At 45.0% G+C, this 23,198-nt stretch overlaps 2 protein-coding genes across 2 annotated transcripts; both read left to right on the top strand.

Moving 5' to 3' along the window:
• The first annotated feature begins 1,252 nt into the window (after positions 1-1,252).
• ADCK2 (aarF domain containing kinase 2) lies at positions 1,253-13,818 on the top strand. Its single transcript, XM_012551072.3, has 8 exons — positions 1,253-2,736; positions 3,291-3,437; positions 4,587-4,715; positions 5,955-6,050; positions 7,216-7,467; positions 8,732-8,860; positions 10,178-10,231; positions 13,202-13,818. Exons 1-8 carry the CDS (start codon positions 1,792-1,794, stop codon positions 13,352-13,354), a joined length of 1,905 nt encoding a protein of 634 aa, XP_012406526.2. The 5' UTR covers positions 1,253-1,791; the 3' UTR covers positions 13,355-13,818.
• Positions 13,819-16,077: 2,259 nt separating this feature from the next.
• NDUFB2 (NADH:ubiquinone oxidoreductase subunit B2) lies at positions 16,078-21,911 on the top strand. Its single transcript, XM_003771664.4, has 3 exons — positions 16,078-16,271; positions 18,734-18,860; positions 21,691-21,911. Exons 1-3 carry the CDS (start codon positions 16,165-16,167, stop codon positions 21,763-21,765), a joined length of 309 nt encoding a protein of 102 aa, XP_003771712.1. The 5' UTR covers positions 16,078-16,164; the 3' UTR covers positions 21,766-21,911.
• Positions 21,912-23,198: the final 1,287 nt, after the last annotated feature.

Raw genomic sequence — 23,198 nt, forward strand, 5'->3', positions numbered from 1 at the left:
GGTCCCTTCAAAGCTCAGCTCAAGTAAGTTTTGTCTCCTCCATGAGACCTCGGCTAAATCTCCCTCGTTTCCTCCTAGCAAATGCTCGTATACAAAATGTGAGCTTCCTTAGATTGGAAGGTGGAGCTCTGAGCCTCCACTTAAGGAGAGAGCCTCGCACTGACATCTCAGTCCTTACCTCCCTGCCTTCCTTTGGGACTTCTGATTTCGCGTAGCCTCGGGAAACTCACTGTTAGGATAAACTCATCATCTAGCCAGGGTTCCTTAACCGGGGGACTTCTGGAGTAGAGGGGTGGGACCATGAACTTCAGACCTCCGTTTCAGGAAGAGCGTCCAGCTTCAACGCCTCATTTCTCACGTGATTGGAACTTCCCTACCGCGTCCCTACAGGGGTTCGTCTCTTTCCTAGCATTTCCCAGCTTCCAGTTGTGTCCGTCTTTCCCCGTTAGAGCATAAGCGCCTTGAGGACAGGGACTGGGGGGTCTTGGGTTTTTTTGTTTAAAATATTTGAATCTTCATCGATCAGATCGCGCCTAAATGTTTGTCGGCTGTTGCTTCTATTTCATTTTTTGGTCTCTGTTTCTCAGTTTAGTTGCACACCAACACGCTTCCGATAGTTTGATTCCCTTTGCTGGAAGGAACTGGGCCGTAGAGGCGGTGAAGGCTTGCACTCCGGTAGAGGCTCCTGCGTTGCGGTTCGGAATGGGCCGGGGGTACTCCGGGTAGCCTCCTCTGAAAGAGCCACCACGGAAGTCGGGGTGCCCCCCAGGCGGGCAGTGACGTAGTGGTCCTCGCTGCTCTAGAAGCTCCCTCCACCCGAGTCTAGGAATCGCATCCGGGGACTTCTGGTGTTCTTGGAGCGCCGGCCCGCAGGCCGGGGCAGCTTTCGGAGAGGGTAACGAGGGAGTCCGTTCAGGTCCGCAGCCCGGACAAACTGTATGTTCCCGTTGCCTTTGTAGGAAGAGCACGGTGACTTCTGCTTGCCTCGGACACAGGGAGGCCTTGTCAAAGCTGAGATGAGCCGGCGGCTGGGCTAAGATCGGAAATCAAGCGACCGCAAGAGATCTCGGCAGGTCCGCAGACCGCTCCGGGAGCCCGGGTCCGCCGCGCGCTGCTCGGGAATCGGCGCCCGCCGAGGCCGGCTCCTAGGCGGGAGGAGGAGGAGGTACAAACGGAAGGCTCCGCCTTCGGGGTGCCTGCCCCTTTAAGGGGCGGGGCTCCCGTCTGTCCCCGGAAGTCCCCGTCGGGATTCCGGGCCTTTGATCTCAGAAGCCTTGCGGGCCCTGGGGGCGGGCTGGCGGCCCCCAGTAGTCCGGGCCGCGGGGGGCTGCTCGGGGTCGGCGGGGCTCAGCCTCCCCGGGATGCGCGCTCGCCCGTGGGACTAAGCCCCGCTTTAACCCCGGAGCCCGGGAAGCATGCGGCCGGAGGCTGGCGGTCCGGGGGGGAAAGGCAGCGGCGGCGTGGGAAGGCTAGGCTGTGGATCTCCCCGCTGGGAGTCTGCGCTTGCCGGCCTGCCTGCGGGGCAGGAGGAAGGACTCGGCCGGTTTGGTCCCCCGCCCCCTCCCGCCCCTCACCGTAGGGGAGCGAGCAGGAATCTCCACGCTTTTGCTTGGCCGGGCCCAGTGAACCGGACTCGCTGCAGGGGGGAGTCCGGCTCACTCTGACCTTTTCGTTCTGGTCCCCAAGACCAGAACACTTGGCCGGTGGTTGTTGCTGGTAGTCCCAGGGAGTTGGAGGTCCGGCCTTTGGGAAGGACAGAACTGATGCGCTGGCCTTTGCTTGCAGGTCACCATGACTTCCTGGCGATTCCCCATCAAGGCTTTCCTGCCCCACCTAAGGTGCTCTGAGCTCGGACAGAGACCTTGCTTGCTTACGTGGAGACATAGGCCGGTCCCGTGCCCGCCCCAATCTAGAATCGGCTGGCTTCTCTTGGGCGCGTTTCCCAAACTCATTCTGACTTCCGGGGGGCCCGGGACGGTGCCCCCGGGGCAGCAGCTTGGGACCGGTAAGAGCGCCCCTGAGGAAGCCGGGCTGGCAGGCGCCGTTTCCAAAACTGGGTTCGCGAGCGGCGTTTGGCCGAACCTGGCCTTTGGCCTCCGAACGGGGCTCCGGGCCTGCGTCCTGCTGGTGAAGTTCGCCCCTCTTCTGCTGCTCTACCCTTTCACCTACCTGGCTGCCCGCTTCTACCGGCTCTGGCTGAGGTGGCTCCTGCTGGCCACCGAGTCCTCGGGCCCCACCTACATCAAACTGGGCCAGTGGGCCAGCACCAGGCGCGATCTCTTCTCGGAGGAGTTCTGCGCCCACTTCTCGCGGCTGCACGTCCAGGTGGCCCCGCACACGTGGGCTCACACCCGGCGCCTGCTGCAGAAGGTCTTCGGGACGGAGTGGGCGCGAGCCCTCCGCTTTGAGAGTCAGGAGCCGGTGGGCTCGGGTTGTGTGGCCCAAGTGTATAAGGCCTATGTTGACACTGCCTTCCTTGACCATGCCTGCTTCCAGAAGCTGGTGGAGGCCTCCAGGGGCACCCCCTCTTTTGAAGGCTGGGAAGCAGCAGGACTGGGGAGGCTCTTGGGGTATTTCTGGAAGGGGGAGAAGCCTAAAGCGGCACCGCCGGATCAGGCTTTTCCAGATCTGCTTCTGCCCATGGCCTACCTGACAGCTTCAAGACAGGCCCCGCCCCTTCCCCCACCTGCTGACTGTCCACTTGGGCCAAAGCATTTCATCCCAGCAGCTATCAAAGTAAGTTTGTACTTCTGTGGGTCCAGTCCCCTGCCTAACTAGGGGCCTTCCTCTTCCAAAATTCCTGAATAGCCCTGCTTCCCAGGCACGTGCTCCTCCTGCAACCCCCTCCACTCATTTCTGTGGGTCAAACCCATTTTTGTCAAGTGCCTTTGGCACCATAATGTATACATTTAGTTGGTTACTTGTGGGATGTTAGTGGTACAAGGGCCCACAGAAATCATCCGTGTAATCCTAATTTGATATATGGGGAAACTGAAAATTACTTGTCTAATGGGTCTCTCTCAGGTCTCTGAGTATGAAGATCAAAGTGCTCTTCCATGGTTAGAAGGCTGCACTGAAAATACTAGCTGAAGCACCAGGGGTCTGGAACCCCCCGCCCTGGTCCAGGGCGCCCTATGCACAGTATGGGCCGCAGGGCGAGGGACTGAGAGCAGGAGATCCCTCCTGTCAGGACTGCCTTGGTCCGATGCCAGCCCAGTTACCTGGTCCTTGGAGGCACACCGCATACCCGGGCTGTGGCTTGCCCACTGATAGCCCCTTTTCCTTTGTAGGTGCTACATCCTGGGCTACTGGCTCAAGTTCAGGTGGATTTGTTCCTGATGAAGATAGGCAGTCGAATCCTCGGACTTATTCCAGGAGTCAAGTGGCTCAGCTTGACTGAGATAGTAGAAGAATTTGAGAAGCTCATGGTCCAACAGGTGAGCACATCTGGGGCCTCCCCTACTGTAGAACAATTATGAAAAGTGAAGTAGGATGGATATCCCCTAGAGAATGATTAATGACTAGCATGTATAAGGATAGTAAAGGTCCAGTATAAACTGGCTTCAAGACCAAACTCTGGCCTGTCTGTTGTTCTTAAGCCTCCTCCAAGCTTTGGACAACCTCTGAACAAGGTTGTCTGCTGCCCTTATCTGTGCTTCATAGATTCCTTAGCTTCCATCAGGGAAACTCTCAGGTTCAGTCCCTCACGAGGTCTTTCCCAGGCTTTCTGTGAGTGGTCTTTCTTGGAAATGCTTAGTGTAATTTTGTATTTACTTACTGAAGACTTGCCAACATAGAATCCCAGGGGCATAGGGTAGTCCATTAAACGTGTGAAGATAGTTACCTAAGATATGAGGAGAATTTGTGGGAATTAGAGGAAGGCCATATCAAGATTTTGATCTAGAATTATATCTATCTACTACTTCTTTTTATGTGTTGTCATTCTTCCCCCTCCTCCCCCCCATCATAACATAACCTCCTTATGGACATGGGCTATCTTAGGGACTGCTTCATAAGTGTCTGGCACTTACAAGATGGTTAATAAATGTTTATTCATGTGCTAATTTTTTGTTTTGCTTACCGCCACCAGAGCTTATAATTTGAGTAGTAAAATGCAGGATAGTTAGATGGCTCAGTGGATAGAGTGCTTGTCCTGGAGTCAGACCTGAGTTCAAATCTGGCCTCAGATACTTAACTAGTAAGGGATGTCACAGTTTGTCTCATCTGTAACATGAGTTGGAGAGAGATATGGCAAACCATCCCTGTATCAAATGGGCATGAAGAGACAGACATGACTGAAATGCCCAAAGGTAGGTCAAAGAAACCAGGAAAGGCTTCCTGTAGGAAGCAGTGCTTAAATGGCATCTGGAGAGATGAGAGGGATAATGTGAGGTAGAAGGGAGTGCATTTTGTCCATGGGATGCACCTAGTGTAGAGAGACAGAGAAGGCCAATTTGGCTGCATGTGTGTGTGTGTGTGTGTCTATGGGGGGAGTAATGACCATTGAGATTGGAAGGGCAGATTCTAAATGGTTTCAAAAGCTAAACAAAGTGCACCTTCATCTGTTATCTTTTCTTTTTGTACAGATTGACTTGCGTTATGAAGCCCGGAACCTAGAGTGCTTCCAACACAATTTCATGGATGTGAATTTTGTCAGGTTCCCCACACCTCTGCAGCCTTTTGTCACTCGAGATGTTCTGGTGGAAACATTTGAAGTAAGAATGAAAGGAAGTAATTATAGACATATAATCTAAAGTGTGTGTGTGTGTGTGTCTATAAACACACTATGTGTTATAACTTACTTAGAATAGCCCTCTGTTCATCTCTTAAGAAATAAAGGCAGTATATTGGATTTACATATATATTTACATGTTTAACATATATTGGATTACTTGCCATCTAGGGGTGGAGGTGGAGGGAAAGAGGGGAAATTGGAACACAAAGTTTTGCAATGTTCAGCGGTGAAAAACTATCCTTGCTTATGCTTTGAAAATAAAAAGCTTCAGTATAAAAGAAAAAGAAATGACAAATAAGGAATTCATAAAAGAAAGAAAGAAAGAAAGACAGCATGATCTAGGGGAAAAAAAAGACTGGCCTGGTCAGTTTGAGTCCAGGCTATGACATTTATTATCTTGCTGATCATTGGCAAATAAAGCTTCAAAGATTCCCCAGAAGGGCAGGTTTACTTTCATATAAAAAAAAAGCCTTTCTAGTAATTGGAGCTATTCAGAAATGGAATGGAATGCTTCAGAAGGTAGTCGATTTCCCTTTGTCAAAGCTCTTGAAGCAAAATCTGGATGGCTGAAGACTGGGAAGATATATGTCATAAAGAGCATTCTTATTTGGATGTTAGACAAGGTAGCTTCTGTGATTCCTGTGGGGAATGTCTAACTTGCGAGGGTGATGTAATTGGAGAGGGACAAGGAGGCCATAGAGACCAAGGTTTAACTTGCATCCCTAATACTAGCTGTCCGAACACAGACAAATCACTTAACCTTGCTGAGCCTCAGTTTTGTTACCTATAAACTGGCATAATAATACCCATAGTATCTACTTTGCAGGATTGTTATAAGGATCCAATGATATAATGCTCATAGTTTTTTGTCTTTATGAAAATCGATGGCTATCATAATGTTTAGTGCTATCATTGGAAATGAGATGTCCACCATATGCCCTATGATGCCCCATAGAATGCTAAGTGGATTGGATGGATCTAGGATTATTAATTCTAGCCCACTGTGACATGAGTATTATATCCCATGGTTTCTCTTTTCACACCTTCTTTGTAAATATAAGGATTAACCTAGCTGAGTGAAACTTGATTAAGGATCTGGTGGGAAAACAACCTTAGTGTTAACCAGGGAAGGGAAAGACGCTAAAAGGATTCCTCTCTCCTCTTCTGGGTGGGGGGTAGGGTCATCAAACTGACATCTTTCCTCTCTCTTTGCTTTAAGGAGAGTGTGCCTGTGTCCTGGTATCAGAAGTCAGAGATTCCTATGAAGTTGAAGGGGAAAATAGCAAAGCTGGGAATAGACATGCTTCTCAAGATGGTAAGAACTGGGATGCTGTAAAGTCCCTGAAATCCACTGCCTATATTGACTGCCCGTTGAGAGAATGGACTAGGAAATGTGCCCTGGGCTGAGATGTAGCCCCTCGCTAGGAAACCCTGATTGCATCAATGTCAGAACCCAAGTTTGAGGGGGCAATCATTCATATTACAAAAGAATCCCTTACTTTCTGGAAAGTTTCACTCCTTGGCTCGTGGTGGTTTCTGCTGCCACTCTTTGCCAAATGTGGGAAAGAGAGCTCCACAACCTTCGTGGCCCCCTTGTGCTCTCAGGAGACCTCCTTGTCACACAGCTAGTGCCTGATTGTTTGCTTTTCCCCTCTGCTAGGGTTCCAGTGACTTCCTCTGCATGCTTGAGGGCTCAGAATAATATCCCTCTTTGCCCACTAGCAGACTGGTCCTGGTGCCCTCAGCATCATTTCTGTCATTACCCACACATACAAATGAAGGGGAATGGTCCCAGTGTCATTTTTAAGATTATAGTTAGTTGAGCCTCGCTAAGTGAAATATTTGAAAGAATGATTGATTAGAATACAAATTATGAGATATTTTAAAGAAATTCTGTTATTTTTAAACACACATAATTATGAGAATAAGGTTAAAAATGTGAGAATAATACTGTCATCAAATTTTTTTGAGGTCATAGGTGATCTAAGACTTGTGTTTTAATGAATAAGAATCATTTGTTATTGGTAAATTATTAGTTCAACTCAATGAGTCCAAATAAATGTTGATAAAGCATTTTAACATAGTTATGGGTTAAATAGTCCCATACGTAGTTTATAGTCTTACTTTATTTAGAGGACACCTTTATCCCATTTTTTTAGATAAAAGTCAAAGCTAAGTTTCCATCCCACCAGTTCTTATTGGCACTGTGGATTTTTTAATAATGAAGTCCTAATCTCTCAATGCTCCAGGGAATGCTTTTGGGCCATAAGGTGCAGACAACATGCTGATCTCTGTTAACAGAGTTTTATCATTAGGAATTGCTTTATATAATGAAATTAAGATCTAGTACAAAAAATTTATATATATGTATATACACACTCCCCATTCATATAGATAATTGAGAACTGAACACAAGTCTAGAAGAATTTTCCCCTTCACAGTGAGAAAGCATTCTATTGATGAGGTGGATCCCTTTCCAGGTATTTGTTGACAATTTTGTCCATGCCGACCTACACCCTGGGAACATCCTGGTGCAGGGAGCAGACTTTCCTAAGGAGAGCCAAGGAGGTCAGAAGAGCCTGGAGGACGCACTCGATACCCTGGTGTCGGAAAGCAGACCTGCTTCTTCCCCCCTGAGGCTGGTCCTGCTGGACGCAGGCATCGTGGCGGGACTGCAGGCTGCTGACCTGGAGAATTTCCGGGCAGTCTTCACCGCAGTAGCTGTGGGGCAGGTAAGTAAGACCTGTGATTCAGGGAGAGGCCAGGCAGTGGCTCTGAGCAGTGTTTTTGTCCCAAAAGTTGAGGATTCTCAAATTTTGCCATTTAGCTTACGAATGTCTAATTTTACTTGGAGGCCATGGGCTTAAAAACATCTGGAAATCATGAAGGCATTAGTAAAAATTGACTTGGGTGGGTGGTGTACACATGGGAAATGGGCCTAGAAAAATATGTGTTTGGCTATAGAGAGAAGGCCATGGGAAGGAGGGGAGAGAGAAGGGCTGCCACAGTGAGAAGCCCAAGTGATCTCCATGCTTGGGACCGGTTCTGAGCTGTTAAATTTCTTGTGGAGAAATTCCACCTTGGATCCCTAAAGACAAAGGCCAAGAGGCTACTTAGTCCTCGCCTTGTCAGTACAGGAATCCTCTCTACAACATTTCCGCCAGCTGTCAACTGGGAGTAAAGCTCTGATAATTTTCTTAAGGCAAATTCAGCTAGCTTAAATACTGGTACCCTTGATTTATAGAATGCATCTAATATAATATCATAGATTTGGAGCTAGAGGGCTCTTAGAGGCTTCTTTTATAAGCAAGGTAGTACATGGCTTGGTCTCGCAGGTAGTAAAGCCAGGGGCAGGATTTGACTTGGGGCTTCATGAATCCAAGCCTGTCTATCCATGCATCTTCACACCGCACACACATTATATGTATATGGATTTATATTATCTATCTATCTATGAGTGTGTCAATATTTGCATATGGGCTGCCAGTGCGAATTTCTACAGCTCATTTTACTGATGAGGAAACTGAGGCAGCCAGGTGCAATAACTGACCACCTGGATCACTGTCTGAGGCCCCGTTTGAACTCACAAAGATGTGTCCTCCTGCCTCCAGGCCCACTGCAGCACCTAGGTTATCTTACTTATGTCTGGGTTCCTACAATGTATCTGAGGGGGTGTAGGGGGAAGGGGAAATGCATGTAGGTTAGATGCAGCGAGACATAGTAGAGTACTAGATGTAAAAGTCAGGAAGACCTGGATTTGAATCTCGCCTCAGACAATTATGAGCTCATTGGACTCTTGAAGGCCCTTCAAAATCTCCTGTTAGCTAGGCTAAACTGCGTAGCTAAGCGGCCGCTCTATATCTGTGAGCCTGTGGTAGCGTGCCCAGGGTGTCCCATTACCCATGTGGGAGATGGGAGCCCAAAGTGGCTCTAGAGCCTCCTTGGGCCGGTGCCTTTGATGGGGCCCTTACGGCTTTCTCTCCCTCTGGTCTTCAGGGAGAAAGGGTAGCTGAGCTCATCCTGCAACATGCTCGGGCCAGTGAGTGCCGGGATGTGGAGAAGTTCAAAGCTGAGATGGCGGTCCTGGTGACCCAGGCCAGGAAGAACACCATCACCCTGGAAAAGGTGGGTGTCTGCCCTGCAGTGGGGAAGCCTCTCCCTGGGCTGGTTCCTGTTTCCTTCCCTGCCGTGGCGAATCCCAGCTGAGGAGCTGGGGAGCTGTGGTCTCTGGTTTAAGGCAGATCACGCCAATCTAACCCAATAATCACTTACTAAGCACCTGCTATCTGTCAGGCCTTCTGCTAGGATAAAACAGAAGATGTACCCTTCCCTCAGGAGGCCTGCAGTCGTCGTGCTTCTCTCCTTTAACCATTTCAGCCATAGACTCTCCCAAGTGTGATCTTCTCTCTCAGTACTCTTGGGTGAGCTGCTTGGAGGTAGAATGTTATAATAGAAAGAAATCTGGCATCAGAGGACCGAATTCAAATCCCACTTCTGAAGCTTACCATATATGTAATCTAGGCAAAGACTTTCCTGAGTCTTAATTGGATTGTTAAACTTTTTAATGAGCATTTCTAAGACACCTCTTAGTGCTTGAGACAAGTTTATCACAGTTTGAGATTTCTTCTGTGGACACTCAGTCCTCTGAGTTTGTGTTTTGTTCTGCCCTATCACCATAGGACCTTTCTATGATCAAGGTTCTTTTCAATTTCTTCCTCATTTTCTTTTCTTTTGGTATTTCCTCTTTTTTTACTTTTAAGGTGGAGCTCTGCTCCTGAGGTAAAGGGGGTGCTGCCCCAAGCTTCCTGTGCAGCTCCGAGCCTTGGCTTTGAGCCCGGGGTCCCCTTGTGTCTGCAGGTGTTGGGCTTTGCCCACTCTGTTCAGGATACTGGTTTTCCAGAGTTTGCCTTCTGAGCCAGGACTGGAAGCTGCCCCACTGCTGTGCTCCTCTGCTGAGCTAGGACTGAGGGTATAAGTTGTTGATTTGCTGTGATTAAGAATTTAATTGGAGAAGATGGCTTCTAGACCTATAAGCCTATATTGATAATAAGTAAATTAAAAGTTCACTTAAATTATGTAAGAAAATGACTACAGGTAAACTCTGGAGACCCAGTTGAAAGTAGGAGCAGTCTTCTCATTCATTCTAGTGACTTTTTATTTTTTATTTTTTTGCATGATGGAAAATGGATGGAGGTGATCTATGGGATTTTTTGCTCTGAAGAAAGAAAGGATCCTTAGATTGAACAGTTTTAAGACCTCCCACCTCTACCCTTTTCCTCTCTTTTTAAAACAGTCCTTCTGAATAAACCAGTCATGGATTTTGGGGTTTGAGGAGTCCCTGTACCCTTCTAGAGCAGTCAGTGAGCTTTCTCCCCTACTTTTGGGGGTAAGGAGGGAAGTGGTACCCTCAAGCTCTGGATTAACATTTGCTTTTCCTTACAGCTTCAAGTAGCAAACCTGCTCTCCAGTGTCTTTAAGTTGCTGATGACCCATAAGGTGAGCCTGGGCCCTAACTGGAACTTCTGCCTAAGACACTGGGCAGGGGTGGGATAGCTTGGAGCTGGGCAGGGTGGTAGGGGTTGCATCCTGATGGTACAAGCAGGATCTGGGGAAGGAGTGGTGAGTACAGTTTAATTTAGGTGAGAAAATAAAACTCTTTTTAAAGCACTTTAGTAGCAGCAATTAATTTATAAACTGCTGAAAGTTACAAAAGACACTTGACTACCTATCCATTAGGTAGCGTGACGTAGAGTACTGAGTGTAAAAGTCAGGAAGGTACCAAGAACCTCTGTATTCAGTCGTTAGCCTGCTTCTTATTTTGATTGAATTTAATTTGATTTAATTTGATTGAAGAATTGGAAGTAGTAAAATATTTAATGCATGTATGTATGCACATATATGTATACCATGTACATATGCATAACACACACATAAAGGTATAAGTTATATAACTTTGTATATATTCACAGGTGCATTCACACACATATACCTGCATGTGCACATGCAAACACATACATGTCCACATACATGTCCCCTCCTAGATTATTGCCTTGTAGTAGAGGGGCTTGCATGGCTCAAAGAAACTATGGGCTGTACTGTTCAGTTACCCAAGATGGACAAGCCATAGTGGAAAGTTCTGACAAAAAGTGATCCACTGGAAAAGAAAATGACAAACCATTCTAGGATCTTTGCTAAGAAAACCCCACGGACAGCATAAAAAGGCTAAAAGATAATGATAGCTGAATAAATCCCTTGGGTCAGAAGGGCCTGGTGTGATAAGGTCTGACTATGAAGACATCATCAATCAAACTACTGAGTAACAATATACGTGTGTGTGTGTGTGTGTGTGTGTGTGTGTGTGTAATAGGGATATGTGTATACAGACCTATACACAATGTATTTCAATCCTTTTTCAGTAGCATCCAATTCTTCATTGGGCTTTCTTTACAAAGATAATGGTCTGCCATTTCCTTCTCCAGATCATTTTACAAATGAGGAAACTGAGACAGACAGGGTGACATGATTTGTTCAGGGTCACATGGCCAGTACATGGCTGAGGCTGGATTTGAACTCCAGTTCTAGTGCTTTACTACCTAGCTGCTCATGTGTATGTGTATGTGTATACATATGAGCACGCATGCATATGCAGTACATATGTGTGTGTTCCCCATATATATATGTGTGTGTGTATATATATTCACATGTGCATATATATATATATATATATATATATATGCACATGTGAATATATATACACATATACATGGAAAACAAAGTTAGAGAGGTTATGTGACTTTTCTGTGATCACACAGTTAGAAAGTATTGGAGTAGTGTCTCAAGGAAGGGGTGAATAAACACACTAGATTCTTAAACTTGAAAGGGGCTTAAAGGCCATCTTTTTCCAGCCTAAGGATCACAGCAGTGTTCCTTAGAGGAGGTCATCTAGCCTAAGGCTTCTTAAACTGTAACTGAATGTAGAAGTCTTGAAATGATGGTTTATTATTGGCAAATGTTTGACTTATACCTAATTTGTAGACCCATATACCTGAGGTTGCATTAAAAACTTAGGTGAAAAGGGATTACAAGTAGAAGTTTAAGAAGCCCTTATCTAGCCTCTAGTTGTTAACAGTTTCTTTGCTGGCCAGATCTTTACTCTGAGAATTTTTGTGAGTCTAGATACAGAGTTCTGGACCCAGACCTGGCAAGATTCCAAACCTAGATCTCTTGCCTTGATGCCTAGTAGTCTTACAGTTGGGGAGTGTCATGAAGCAGCAAGGTCATATTAGCATACTGGGATACACAGGAGTCACTCCTACTATTGGCTTTGGTCTTGACTGATTTGCAAAGGTAACTGGGAGAGAAGGTCTGAAGTCCAGAATAGTGGTTTATGGCTAATGGGTAACTCCCTGCCCCTGTGTTTTCTCTTTGTGATGAATCAGAGTCCTGGGAAGCACTCATTGGGTTAATTTCAACCTAAATTTCTTAGGGCAAAAACTATGTTGTTGAGCCCACAGCTTTTGCCATTCACCAAGGGAATATTCCCAATAATGTGCAGTCAATTCTCTTTCTAACCCAACCCTTTGCTATATGTATATATCCCAATGTTGCACTGTACAGCTTTGCCATTTTTAAAAAATATATTTTATTCTGAACTTAACATCAAATAAAATAATGACTTACACATAGGAGAATGTAAAAAACAGGATTATATATGAAAGTGTTGATTACTATTAAATGGCATTCATCTTTCTTTTCAAGTATATAATAAATTCAACATGTAACTGTCAAAGCTATCCTGCTTGTCTCTGAGTTCTTATGGAGTTTCTTTTGTTCTATACTGGATATTTCTTTTAAAAATGCTTCAATTAGTATTCTTTTCTTTCCAGGATTTTTTTGGGGGGAGGGGAGGATTATATTCCTCCTCTTCCTCTCCTTTTTACCTCCCTCTCCCTCCTGCTATTTGAAAAAAAAGGAAAAACAAAACCTTTGCAAGAAGTAGCTACATTTTTCTTTATTTTCTACATTTATGGTTTTGTAGGTGCATAGGAGGTAGTGGTTGAATGTACAATTGTTTGTTCTTTTGCTCTCAAAGAGGACCATGATATCAGGAAGGTGATACCAGGACTTGCATGTAATTGGATTTAAGTGAGGGAGGCTGTGCAAAGGCTCCAGCTTCCTTTTCTTTTTGGAATCATCTAGATCCAGTGGGAAGGTATTGATCAGGATGACTGGAGATGGTGCAGGTGCAGTGGGAGGCCTTGGCTGAGTCTTTCCCAGGTCTCAGTTTGACTGAGGGTGCACCCATTCAGTGATTAAGGCTGGCTAAGAAAAATGTCTGGTTACATTGGGTACAGCTGGGCTTGGTGGGGGCAGAGAAGGGATCGGTAAGGTTGTGCTTAGAGGCCTTGGAGTGTATGTGATGAGACTTTAAAAAGCACCGCTCTGCCTCTGTTCTTGCTATTTCAGGTCAAGCTCGAGAGTAACTTTGCCTCGATTGTCTTTGCGATCATGGTGTTGGAAGGGCTCGGCCGCTCACTGGATCCCAAAATGGATATCCTGGAGGCTGCCAAACCATATCTTATAAAAAGTTCAACCTTCCCCCCCTGGCTGCAGTGGTGAAGGCAGAGGGCTTCCCAGCTAACTGCCAGCGTGACTCCTGAGGCCTTCTGGGACAGCCAGGGGACCACCTTTCTTTCGGCCTGGGTTGGTTCCAAGAAGGCCAAATGCTAGATTCTGAGATGGTTTGACTGGCTGAAGAAGCTGTGGAGAGGAATGGATCCCACAGAGTATCCCTAGAACCAGCACACTTGGTCAGTGTCGCCCCTGTTGCTGGGAATGTTGACTGTATAAGAGAATGCTCTCCTTTACCATCCCACCCCAGCGTACACGTTCTCATTCTGTCTGTTTCTCTCTCGCTTTCCTTCCTTCTCTGTTTTTCTTTCTCTCTCTTCCCTTGTCTCTTTCTTTAAAGGTTCATGGTGAACCTTTGGAATGGAAAAGTGAATAGAGTCCTAGACATGGCCTCAGGAGGGATGAATTCAAATTCTGCCTCAGACCAGTGCAAGTCTGTGAAATTTACTTATTTTCCCTCAGCCTCAGTTCCCTCATCTGTAAAATGGGGATAATGACTATCCTACCTCACAGAGATGTTGTGAAGAACAAATGTCTTAAAACAGTGAAAGAGCTTCTCAAACCTTAAAATTTTTTACATACATGAAGGCTATGATGATTCTGATAATAGTGACAGGAACAGGCACCATTACAGGAGCCTTTATAGAGTTTGGAAAGGAGCACGCCATTACTGCATACAACATAACACACCAGAGAGTTACAGCGCTCCAAACAAGGAGCCCGAAGGCGGGCCCACTTCCTCTGAAGGCATGCAGCGCCTATGCCATACAAAGAGACTCCTAGGCTGTCACCTTTCTGCTCTTCCCCAATCGCAGGGTTATCGCTGTTTGTAAGCAGCAGGCAGGGTGTTGGTTGGCGTCTGTTTCTGTGAGGAGCAGCATGGCTTAGTGGTTAGAACGTCGGCTGGGAAGTCCTGGGTTCAAGTCTCACCTCTAACGCCCAAGAGCCATTTAGCTGGCTAGGTTGTTTAATCTCTCAGTGCTCCGGAGACCGCTGGGGTGCCACAGTGCACAGAGTGCTGGGCCTGGGGTCGGGAAGACCTGAGCAGATGGGATTTCCGAGCTGTGACCTCTGCCTGCTCGCTTCAGTTTCCTCAACTGTAAAATGGGCACAATTAAGAGCACCTACCTCACCGGCTGGTTGGTTAGATCAGATCAGATGTCTGTCAAATGCATAGCACAATGCGTGGCAATATATGTTAATAACAACAAATGCTGTTGTTATTAGGTGGGGGAGTTCTAGGTATTATTTAGGATGACATTCTGTGTCAGGGTAGTACCGTTATTAAGGTATTCTTACTTCTACATCTTCTGACCGCTCTTCAAGAAGATAACAGGGGATGTGAAGACGCGGAGCCTGTTGGGGGTTGGTAGAGAAGCACCTCTGGCACCTAGGAGATTGTAAGCTCTAGAAGAGCAGGACGCTATTTTCTAAATTTGTGTCCCTTTAACTGCAATGACTAGTTTTGGCTCCAGAGTACAGATTGTGGTGAGATATGCTTCTCTTTGAGGAGAGAGTTGGGAGATCATGGTTGCATTATATTAGTGTTTATATAGTTAGACAAATGCTGTCATTCTGAATAGTAGGACTTAATAAAAGGTTTTTTTTTTTAAATTTGAATCGCTAGGCCTGCTGAAAGGTCAGAAAATACCATAGTATTTCAAATACAGGCCACACTCCACCTCCCTCACCCCAGCCTCTCCTTATATGCTCTTCATAAGAGACAAAAACTGACAAAGGTAAAATTTACAGTGACAATGATGCGTGTAACATCTTTATCTGAATTAAAAAGAAATTAAAGTGGAATATTCATAGTAAATATATGTGGTAATGGAAGATAATTTTTCACTGATACATCGGTGTACGCTGGGAAATAAAATGAAAACTTTTTTAGGTCTGACACAGAACGCCCCTAGCTTTGTTTTGGTTCTAGGAAGTCTCCAGGTGGGTACCAGGGAAGGGGGCGGGGCAGCGTGTAGGCGTGGCTAAGGGATTCGCCACGCCCAGGCCACGGACGGCGTCAACGTTGCTAGGAGATCACTTAAGCCCGCCCAGGGCTAAGCCATTGTAGAGAGCTCAGGGACTAGCACCTACCCTGGAGAGACGTGATGGGAAGTCTCCCGGAGGAAAGACATTCTCTCCATCTCCAGACCAGCGAGAACCCTGCTGCTCCGCGCGGTCCCATCTGAAGCCCCTCCCCCACGCGAATCAGGAGATGCAGTGCGGGGGGGGGGGAGGGGGTAATCGGAAACTGGAAGAGTCCATTCGCTTTTCTGCGGGGGGGGGAGGGGGTGCCGGTCCTGCCCCACTTCGATTCCGGGAGGCGAAAGAATCCGCGAGGCGGAGAAGAGAAGGGATTCATTACAACCACGAGCACCGGAGCGGGGAGAGAGTCCTAGCCTGAACGCAACCTGGGTGGAACAAGGAGAGCTCTACGCCAAAGCGTAACTCGGTGCACTTGCACCGAGGAAGCGCCCTTATATGGTCAGCATCATTGTGAGGATACGCAGTCGGCCGCAGATCCAGGATCCCTGGGGTCTCTGCCCCCACAGGGCTTCTTTCCCACGCAGGCTGAGGTTAGGGCACTATTAAAGGCCAGCTCGGCCCCCAGGGCCGCCTTAACACTTCAGCACCTGACGGCTCGCGAGCCTCCTCGAAGGAGTGCAGACACCTCCGTCCACCACGCTGGAGGGGCGGGGCTCGCGGTCGAACGGGGGAAGTGACGTCTAGGGAAGAGGCGGGCCCAGGTCGGGAAGACTCCGCTGTGTTCAGTCCCGGCTCTGCGGTTTCCCGCGGTCATGTCGGCATTGAGGCGGCTGGGGCCTTTCTTTCGCGAGGGGGGCCGGCGCTTCCTGGAGGGTCCGAGTGAGCGGACTACCGATTACGCCATCGGAGGAGTCCGGCAGTGAGTGTTGACTGATGGATGGAGGGGGTTTCAGCGGCATTATTCTGTTCCCCCCCTCCCTGACCCGTAGTCACCTTGAAGGGAGCTTGGAGGGGACTACAAGTCCCAGAATGCTGAGCTTCGTGACCGCTTCCGTCCCGGGGCATTGTGGGGCTCGAGGCGGTGATTTGTCCACTCCGACTGTTTCACCTTGTCTACGCATGTGCATTCTTCCTTCTTCCCCTCCCCGTCCCGTTTTTTCCTTTCCCCCCCACTTCCTGTGTGTGTGTTGACAGAATCTCTCCTATCCCCGCACTGAGAGCATCTTCTATAGAAGGAAATAAAGAAACCAAGCCCAGAGTCACTTTATTGACTTTACTGAGGCCCTTTCACTCAGTAACATGCGTGCCGAGAACCCCCGTTCTCGGGGAGCTTCAGTCTGACGGCGCCGACAGCTCGGGAGCAGCCGCGCGCATTAGGCCCCTCTCCCGTCCCGACGCCTGTCCGGCCGCGGCCGCGGATGTCCGGAGGGAGGCGGTGAGGTTGTGACCTTGCCCCGCCCTCCCGCGGCCCTCCTGCCCCTGCTGTGTGCCCGACTCCTCCTCCGCGCGGGGGACCCCCTGCTCTCGCGCAGCTAACGGGCGCACGGCAAGCCCCGGGCGCAGATCCGTTCCGGATAAGCGGGCTGCAAGCTCTGGCGCTGAGGGCTGGGCGAGAAGGCCAACCCGAGCCCACAGGGAGGGAGCTGGGGGGGAGGGGCGTTTCTGAAAGGCCACTAGGGAACGGCAAAAGAGGGTTTTCTGCTTGATCCTATACGCTAACAGAAAGGCGCTGACGTTTACTAAAAAGGAGGCCTGGGGATATGACGCGACCGCATTTTAGGAGGGTCCGTTTGAAGAGCCTTGAGGCGGGGAGACTGACCAGAAGGCTTTTGGGGTGGTCCAGATATGAGGGTGGGGGGTGCTCAGGAAAAATGCTAGGAAGGAAAACCAGTGGGCCGTGGCAGCAGGTTGCCTACGGAGGGGTGAGAATGAAGAGCTGAGCCTAGGTGGTGAGCCTGGCTGACTGGGAGTTAGGAAGGAGGAAGTTTTGGGGGAAAAGAAAATCAATTTATTTTGATCCAGGTTTTAACTTTAATAGGCAGCTGGAGATGGGGGTCTGGTGGGTAGGAGAGAGCTCAGAGCTAGATCTGGGAATCATTACAATAGAGATGATAATTGAATCCTGGGAGTTGATGGGATTAAAAGTTACAGTCCGATTCCTCTACTCATTAAAGCCCAGTTGTCATTATTCTAGTATTAAATAGAAACTCTTCCTATTGACATTTAAAATCCCTCATAACCTAGTCCCAACCTGTTTGTTTTTTTTTGTTTGCATGTTTGTGTTTTAGGCTTACTGCACATTACTTCTCTTTAGAAACACTTAAGTTCCGCCGTGGAACTTCCTTTCATTCCTCACAGGTCTCTGGACCTTTGTGCTGGATACAAGGGCTGGAATTTATTCTCTTCTCCCCTCTGTTTTAGAATCCCTCGTTTCCCTCAAGACTAAATCCAACCACCACTTTTTATGTGAAGCTTCCTTTACTATTGGTACCTTTCCCCGCGAGTTACTTTGTGTATGTTTTGTATCACAGTACCATGTACACAGCAAGTATGCAACAAGTTTTTGTTGGATTGAAGTCCTATTGAACCAGGCCATCCTACCTCTCCTTTCTTTTGCAGAGTAGTTGTTTCAGCTGTCTTGTAGTCAAGAAAAAATAATTTCACACCAAAGAAAAGTTGTTTTTCTTTGCCAGACTTTCTTAAATATTTTGAAAAGTACATAAACTTTTAGTAGGAGGGGAATACAGATATGAAGTATGTTCCTATGGATCTAGGATCTCATTAATGAAGTTCAATCTTTCATTGCAGTTTGCAACTTATACATCCTGTGTGACTCATGTCCTTGTTTCATAAGTCTGCTAGAGGAAATGCACCCATCTTTCTGGAGGTCATCTTCTTTTTTTATTTTTTTTATTATAATAATTTTTTGTTAACAGAACCCATGCCAGGGTAATTTTTTTGCATTATCCCTTGCACTCACTTCTGTTCCGATTTTTCCCTCCCACCCTCCGCCCCCTCCCCTAGATAGCAAGCAGTCTTATATATGTTGAATATGTCGTAGTATATCCTAGATACAATGTATGTGTGCAGATTGGATTCAAAAGGTAAAAATAACCCGGGAAGAAAAACAAAAAATGCAAACAGTTTACATTCATTTCCCAGTGTTTTTTTCTTTGGTTTCTGGAGGTCTTCTTTAGTTTGCCATAGTATTTTAGAATTTATAGAGCATTTTTACATCTCATCTGCATCTTACCACAAGGAGTTGTAATTAGGACAAGCATATTTGTGATTTGAAATGATAGCTGGAGATTTATAATTCTTACATCAAATGCCTTGCTAATGTAACAAGAATTTTTTAAAAAGTTCTTTTTTCAATTATAGTGCTCAAATCCGCTACCGGCAGTATCCCCAGCTGACAAAATCTCAGGTGTTCCAAGCTGAGCTGTTAAGTGCTACAATGTGGTTTTGGATTCTCTGGCAATTTTGGCATGACTCAGATGCTGTATTGGTAAGCTTTGGAATATAATTTTTTTATTTGCGAAAATTTTGTTCTGTAACCCTTCATTATGGATCATGATTTGTAGGATACCATTTCTTAAATGTCATACTAGTTCAACCTGGAACTGTCTGATGGGGGTACCAATGGATACTTTGTGTGAGATCATGCTTGCCTTCTGGGACATCAGTTTTAAAAGTTAGGGATGATCTACCAATATCTTAGCTTTCTTTTAACACAGTCAGTTATGAGTCAGAGATCCATGACTATCCAATCTTAAGCTGACTTGGATGGGAAAGAATAACTTATTTTTACTAACCTCTAACTGAAATTTAGCATTTCCTTCAGTTAGAGAATGGCAGAGGGATTGGCAACACAAACAAGATTAAGAGCTGACCTAGATTTTAAACAAATTTATATTTTCAGCTTCCTGTTCTTTTTTGCTTGGGGCTGAGATTAAACTTCTATAACTTTGCTGTTTTCTTTATATTTCAAATAGTAGGATCTTAGGGTCATAGATTTAGAATTAGAACATTAGAAGTCAAGTAGACCAGCCCTTTCATTTTACAGATGAGGATACTGGTTAGGATCACCCAGAGAGTAAGAGACAGAACTGGAATTTGGAGCTTGGCTCTCTGACCTGACTTTCATTGCTCTTCCCATTATGCCATTGTTTCCCATATTAGCTCAAAAGCTCATGAGAGATTGTCAGGTCTTGATTTATGATACATTCTTAATAATCTTTTGTGTTCAATTTAACCTCTTGTCAGATCTGCAAAGTGGAATAAGAAGCTGTTGTTAAAACCATTGAGAAATAACTACCGAATAAAACCCCACAAAAGAGTGGCTATGTCATGCATACCTGGTCAAATAAATTAGGTTGTTCTTCCTTAATGGTAGAGCTTAAGGGTTGATTTCTATGGCAAGTAGAGTTTCAAAATTGATTTTTCTACAGAAAATTTCAGTTTAGGCTATAATGTGGGACAGATTTTAAGATCCTGTCCAATTAAGAGTCTGTTAAACTTTTGCCTCAGAATATATGCTGGATGACTTTTCATGATATTTTTCATGTCCTGTAAATTTTAACTTAGCATCTCCTTCAAGTTTTAATGGCTTTCTCTTAGTATTCTGCTTTTTAACAAAAAAAATCCATCCTTATCCTAATTATGTTCATCATGATTTTCATAAATTTTTCTCATGTTACATTTTAGCTCTTGTCTTTTTGGATTAAAGAGTTTTTCCTTTAGTTTTTCTCCCATTAAAATCTGCTCATCCTCATGTTATTTCAGTTATTTCCTGAATTTTTGCCAATTTATGGCTGACTTTCTTGTGTTGCAGGAAATGAGATGTGTCCCCTCCAACTTTGACATTCTTTAATTTTTTTTGGTCTATTCTGAAAGAATGATTGAATTGATGAAGTTCTTATTATATGCAGAAATTATGGCCACACTTTGAGGATACAAATTGAAAAGGCAATCCCTGCTCTCAAAGAGCTCTCATTCTAATGGAATTATATTCTTTGTGCAAAAGTACCAATTTTATATAAGACTAGGACAGGACAATGTTTTCTGGCATATTTCTTTTTTAAAAAATAAGTTTTTTATTGCTGTCTTTTGTTTTTACATGATTTAAATTTCCTCCTGTACTGATATCCCAATCTAGAGAGGCTACCCTTATAATAAAAAAATCATTAAAGTTGACCATTTCATCAGAAATATTTGATGCTACATTTCACATCTGTTGTCTCTTGTACCTTTGCAAAGCAGGGGATGAGATCTCCTCACCTCTTCTTTCGAGCTTCTTTGTAATTTTTTTTTGCAGTATTAATTTTTATTGTTTTGTAGTGGTAGTTCTTTCCATTCCCGTTGTTGTAGTTGTGTATATTGTTCTTGTTCTGCTTATTTTACTTTGCATCAGTTCATGTCTTTCTACTTCTAAGTTAGGTGACTTCAGTTCTCTCAGTAAGGTAGGCCATTGCCATATAGTATAAGTATGTGAAACCAAGGTACCAGTGGTGGCAAGAGGGGGAAAGAACAAAAGGTTTAAAATAATTGATTAATTAGCTAAGGAAGTGGTAAAGGTAGAGTAAAAGGATTGTTGAACAGCATTGAATTCCCAGTTGACAATATGTACCATGAATTTTAGTGTCACAACAACTTTTCCTGTGGAAAGTCCGGGTGTAAAAGAGAATGCTTAAAGATGGTGGGGTTCTCTTAAGTTCTTGTTTGTGGGTGCCATTTTGCGGGTAGTTGTCTGGCCTCTTTGAGAGCTGAAACCACTCAGATCAGCTAAGCAATCTACCCAGGAACAAACACGTCTGAAGAATGCATCTTGTCCAGGTTGGGTTGAATCAGTCAGGTCCATTATCTTGGGCAGCTGCAGGGCCTGCAGTCTGGAGGACCCGAGTTCGAATTTGGCTTAGTGCTTAGTAGCACTGAGACCCTTCAGTCTTTTCTTTGCCAAGAAAAGACTCAAATGGAGTCAGAGAACTGGATACTACTGAAATTACCCAACCAAGCTGTGTGTCTTGGCCAAGCATGGCAGTTAGACAATAAGTCAGACTAGACTCGGCGTGAGGAAGGGCAAGCAGCCAGGCAGTGTGCTATTGACAAAGATGGGGGATTGAAGGAGTTCATTCTACACACAGCTGACAGGCGGTGAACCGAAGAAAGGCTAGGGCATCCAGTAAGATAGGCAGTCGCATTTGGTTGCTGAGTGAGGAGGACCCGAAGAGGAGCCTGTTACAGAGTACATAATGCTGTTTGTTTATGTTTGTTTATTTAAACATTTGTTTTCTCTAGTTGAATGAATGCTTGATTTTTTATTTAATTGTTCCCCCTAGGGTCATTTCCCATATCCAGATCCTTCTCAATGGACAGATGAAGAATTGGGTATTCCCCCTGATGAAGAGAAGTAAAGCAGTGTCATGACTACTACAAGTAGGTGCTACCAAGCACCTTGTTTCTCAGCAATTACAACTATCATTTAAATTTTTAAAAAAGGTTTAATGTTTCTTTTTCAATATCATTGTCATTCACAATAAACAATCCGCCTTCCTCCCAATGGACCTTTTTTTTTTTTTAAAACAACAAATGAGTGCAGTGAAGGAAAACCCTTGGCCACATTTTAAAACATATGCCTCATTTCACACCTATAGAAAACCACTTTTCTTTAGAGAGGGTTTTACCATCAGTCCTCCACAGTCAGGATTATGCAGTGCATTAATCAGGGTTCTGATAACTTTTAATGTTATTTTCTCTTATATTATGGTCATTTTGGAAATTGTCTTCCTGGTTCTGTTTTTTTTGGTTCTCAATTAGTTCATACAAGTTTTTCTTTGAATTCTTTATAGTTTTTCTGTTATAATATTCCATTAGTCTTATAATTTGTTCTGCCAATTACTAGTCAGAGGATACTCATGTTTCTAGTTCTTTGCTATTACAAAAAATGCTCCTTATAAATATTTTTGTATATATGAGACTTCCTCTTTTGATTTCTTTGGGTAATATTTACTGGATTTAAAGAGTATGTATAGTTTAGTGACTTTGGAAAATTGTTTTTAAGTGAACTAATTCACAACTCCACCAGTGCTCTATTAGCATGTTAGTTTTCCTGCAGCCCTTCTATTACCACTTTAATTTTTGCCAACTGGCCAGGTGAATCTTCAGTTATTTTAATTTGCATGCCTTTTAGTAACTTGGAATGTTCTCTCATATATTTGTTGGTAGTTAGCATTTCTTTTTTTTTTTTTTTTTTTTGAAAACCACCTGGCTCTTGTTTTATATATTTGTCCCTAAATATCTTGGTTATCAAACCTTTTTAGGTGTTTGTTATAAAAATCTTTTCCCCAATTAATTGCTTCCCTTCTAAGTATAGCTGTGTTGATTGTGTTCTTGCAAAAACCTATTGGTTCTGTCGTCAGAATTGTCCATTTTGTCTGTAGTAATGCTCTATTTCTTGTTTAAGGATTCTCTCCCTGGCCATAATTATGGCAGGCATCTCCTTCCATTTTCCTCTAATTTTTCTATACTATGACCATTGTATATTTAGATGATGTGTCCATTGAGAGCTTCCTGCATTCGATGATAGACACAATTCACTTTGGAGGGATATGCCCTCCTCTATTCTGGAGATGATCCCTCAGAAGCAAGCTATATACTATATACTATGTAAGACATGAAGCAGAATGAATCACATCCCTTTATTTCTGCTTCTGTCCCCCCCTTTTTTTCCTCCTGAGCTCTCTCATTTTTTTCCCCAACTACTTTTAATTATTTCCTTGTTTTGATTCTGTTTTTTCTGAAACACTGATTTGTTAAAATTCTGTCCTTCCTTTTTTGTGCTTAGAGT

The sequence above is a fragment of the Sarcophilus harrisii genome, chromosome 5 (assembly GCF_902635505.1).
Source record: "Sarcophilus harrisii chromosome 5, mSarHar1.11, whole genome shotgun sequence".
In the NCBI taxonomy this organism is placed as follows: Eukaryota; Metazoa; Chordata; class Mammalia; order Dasyuromorphia; family Dasyuridae; genus Sarcophilus; species Sarcophilus harrisii.

Bases quoted from the DNA above. Each gene is read 5' to 3' on its own strand.
- ADCK2 (XM_012551072.3), top strand. From the start codon at position 1,792: ATGACTTCCTGGCGATTCCCCATCAAGGCTTTCCTGCCCCACCTAAGG. The intron at 2,737-3,290 runs GTAAGTTTGTAC...TTTCCTTTGTAG, and splicing joins TCATCCCAGCAGCTATCAAA to GTGCTACATCCTGGGCTACT. The intron at 3,438-4,586 runs GTGAGCACATCT...CTTTTTGTACAG, and splicing joins AGAAGCTCATGGTCCAACAG to ATTGACTTGCGTTATGAAGC.
- NDUFB2 (XM_003771664.4), top strand. From the start codon at position 16,165: ATGTCGGCATTGAGGCGGCTGGGGCCTTTCTTTCGCGAGGGGGGCCGG. The intron at 16,272-18,733 runs GTGAGTGTTGAC...TTTCAATTATAG, and splicing joins GCCATCGGAGGAGTCCGGCA to TGCTCAAATCCGCTACCGGC. The intron at 18,861-21,690 runs GTAAGCTTTGGA...TGTTCCCCCTAG, and splicing joins ATGACTCAGATGCTGTATTG to GGTCATTTCCCATATCCAGA.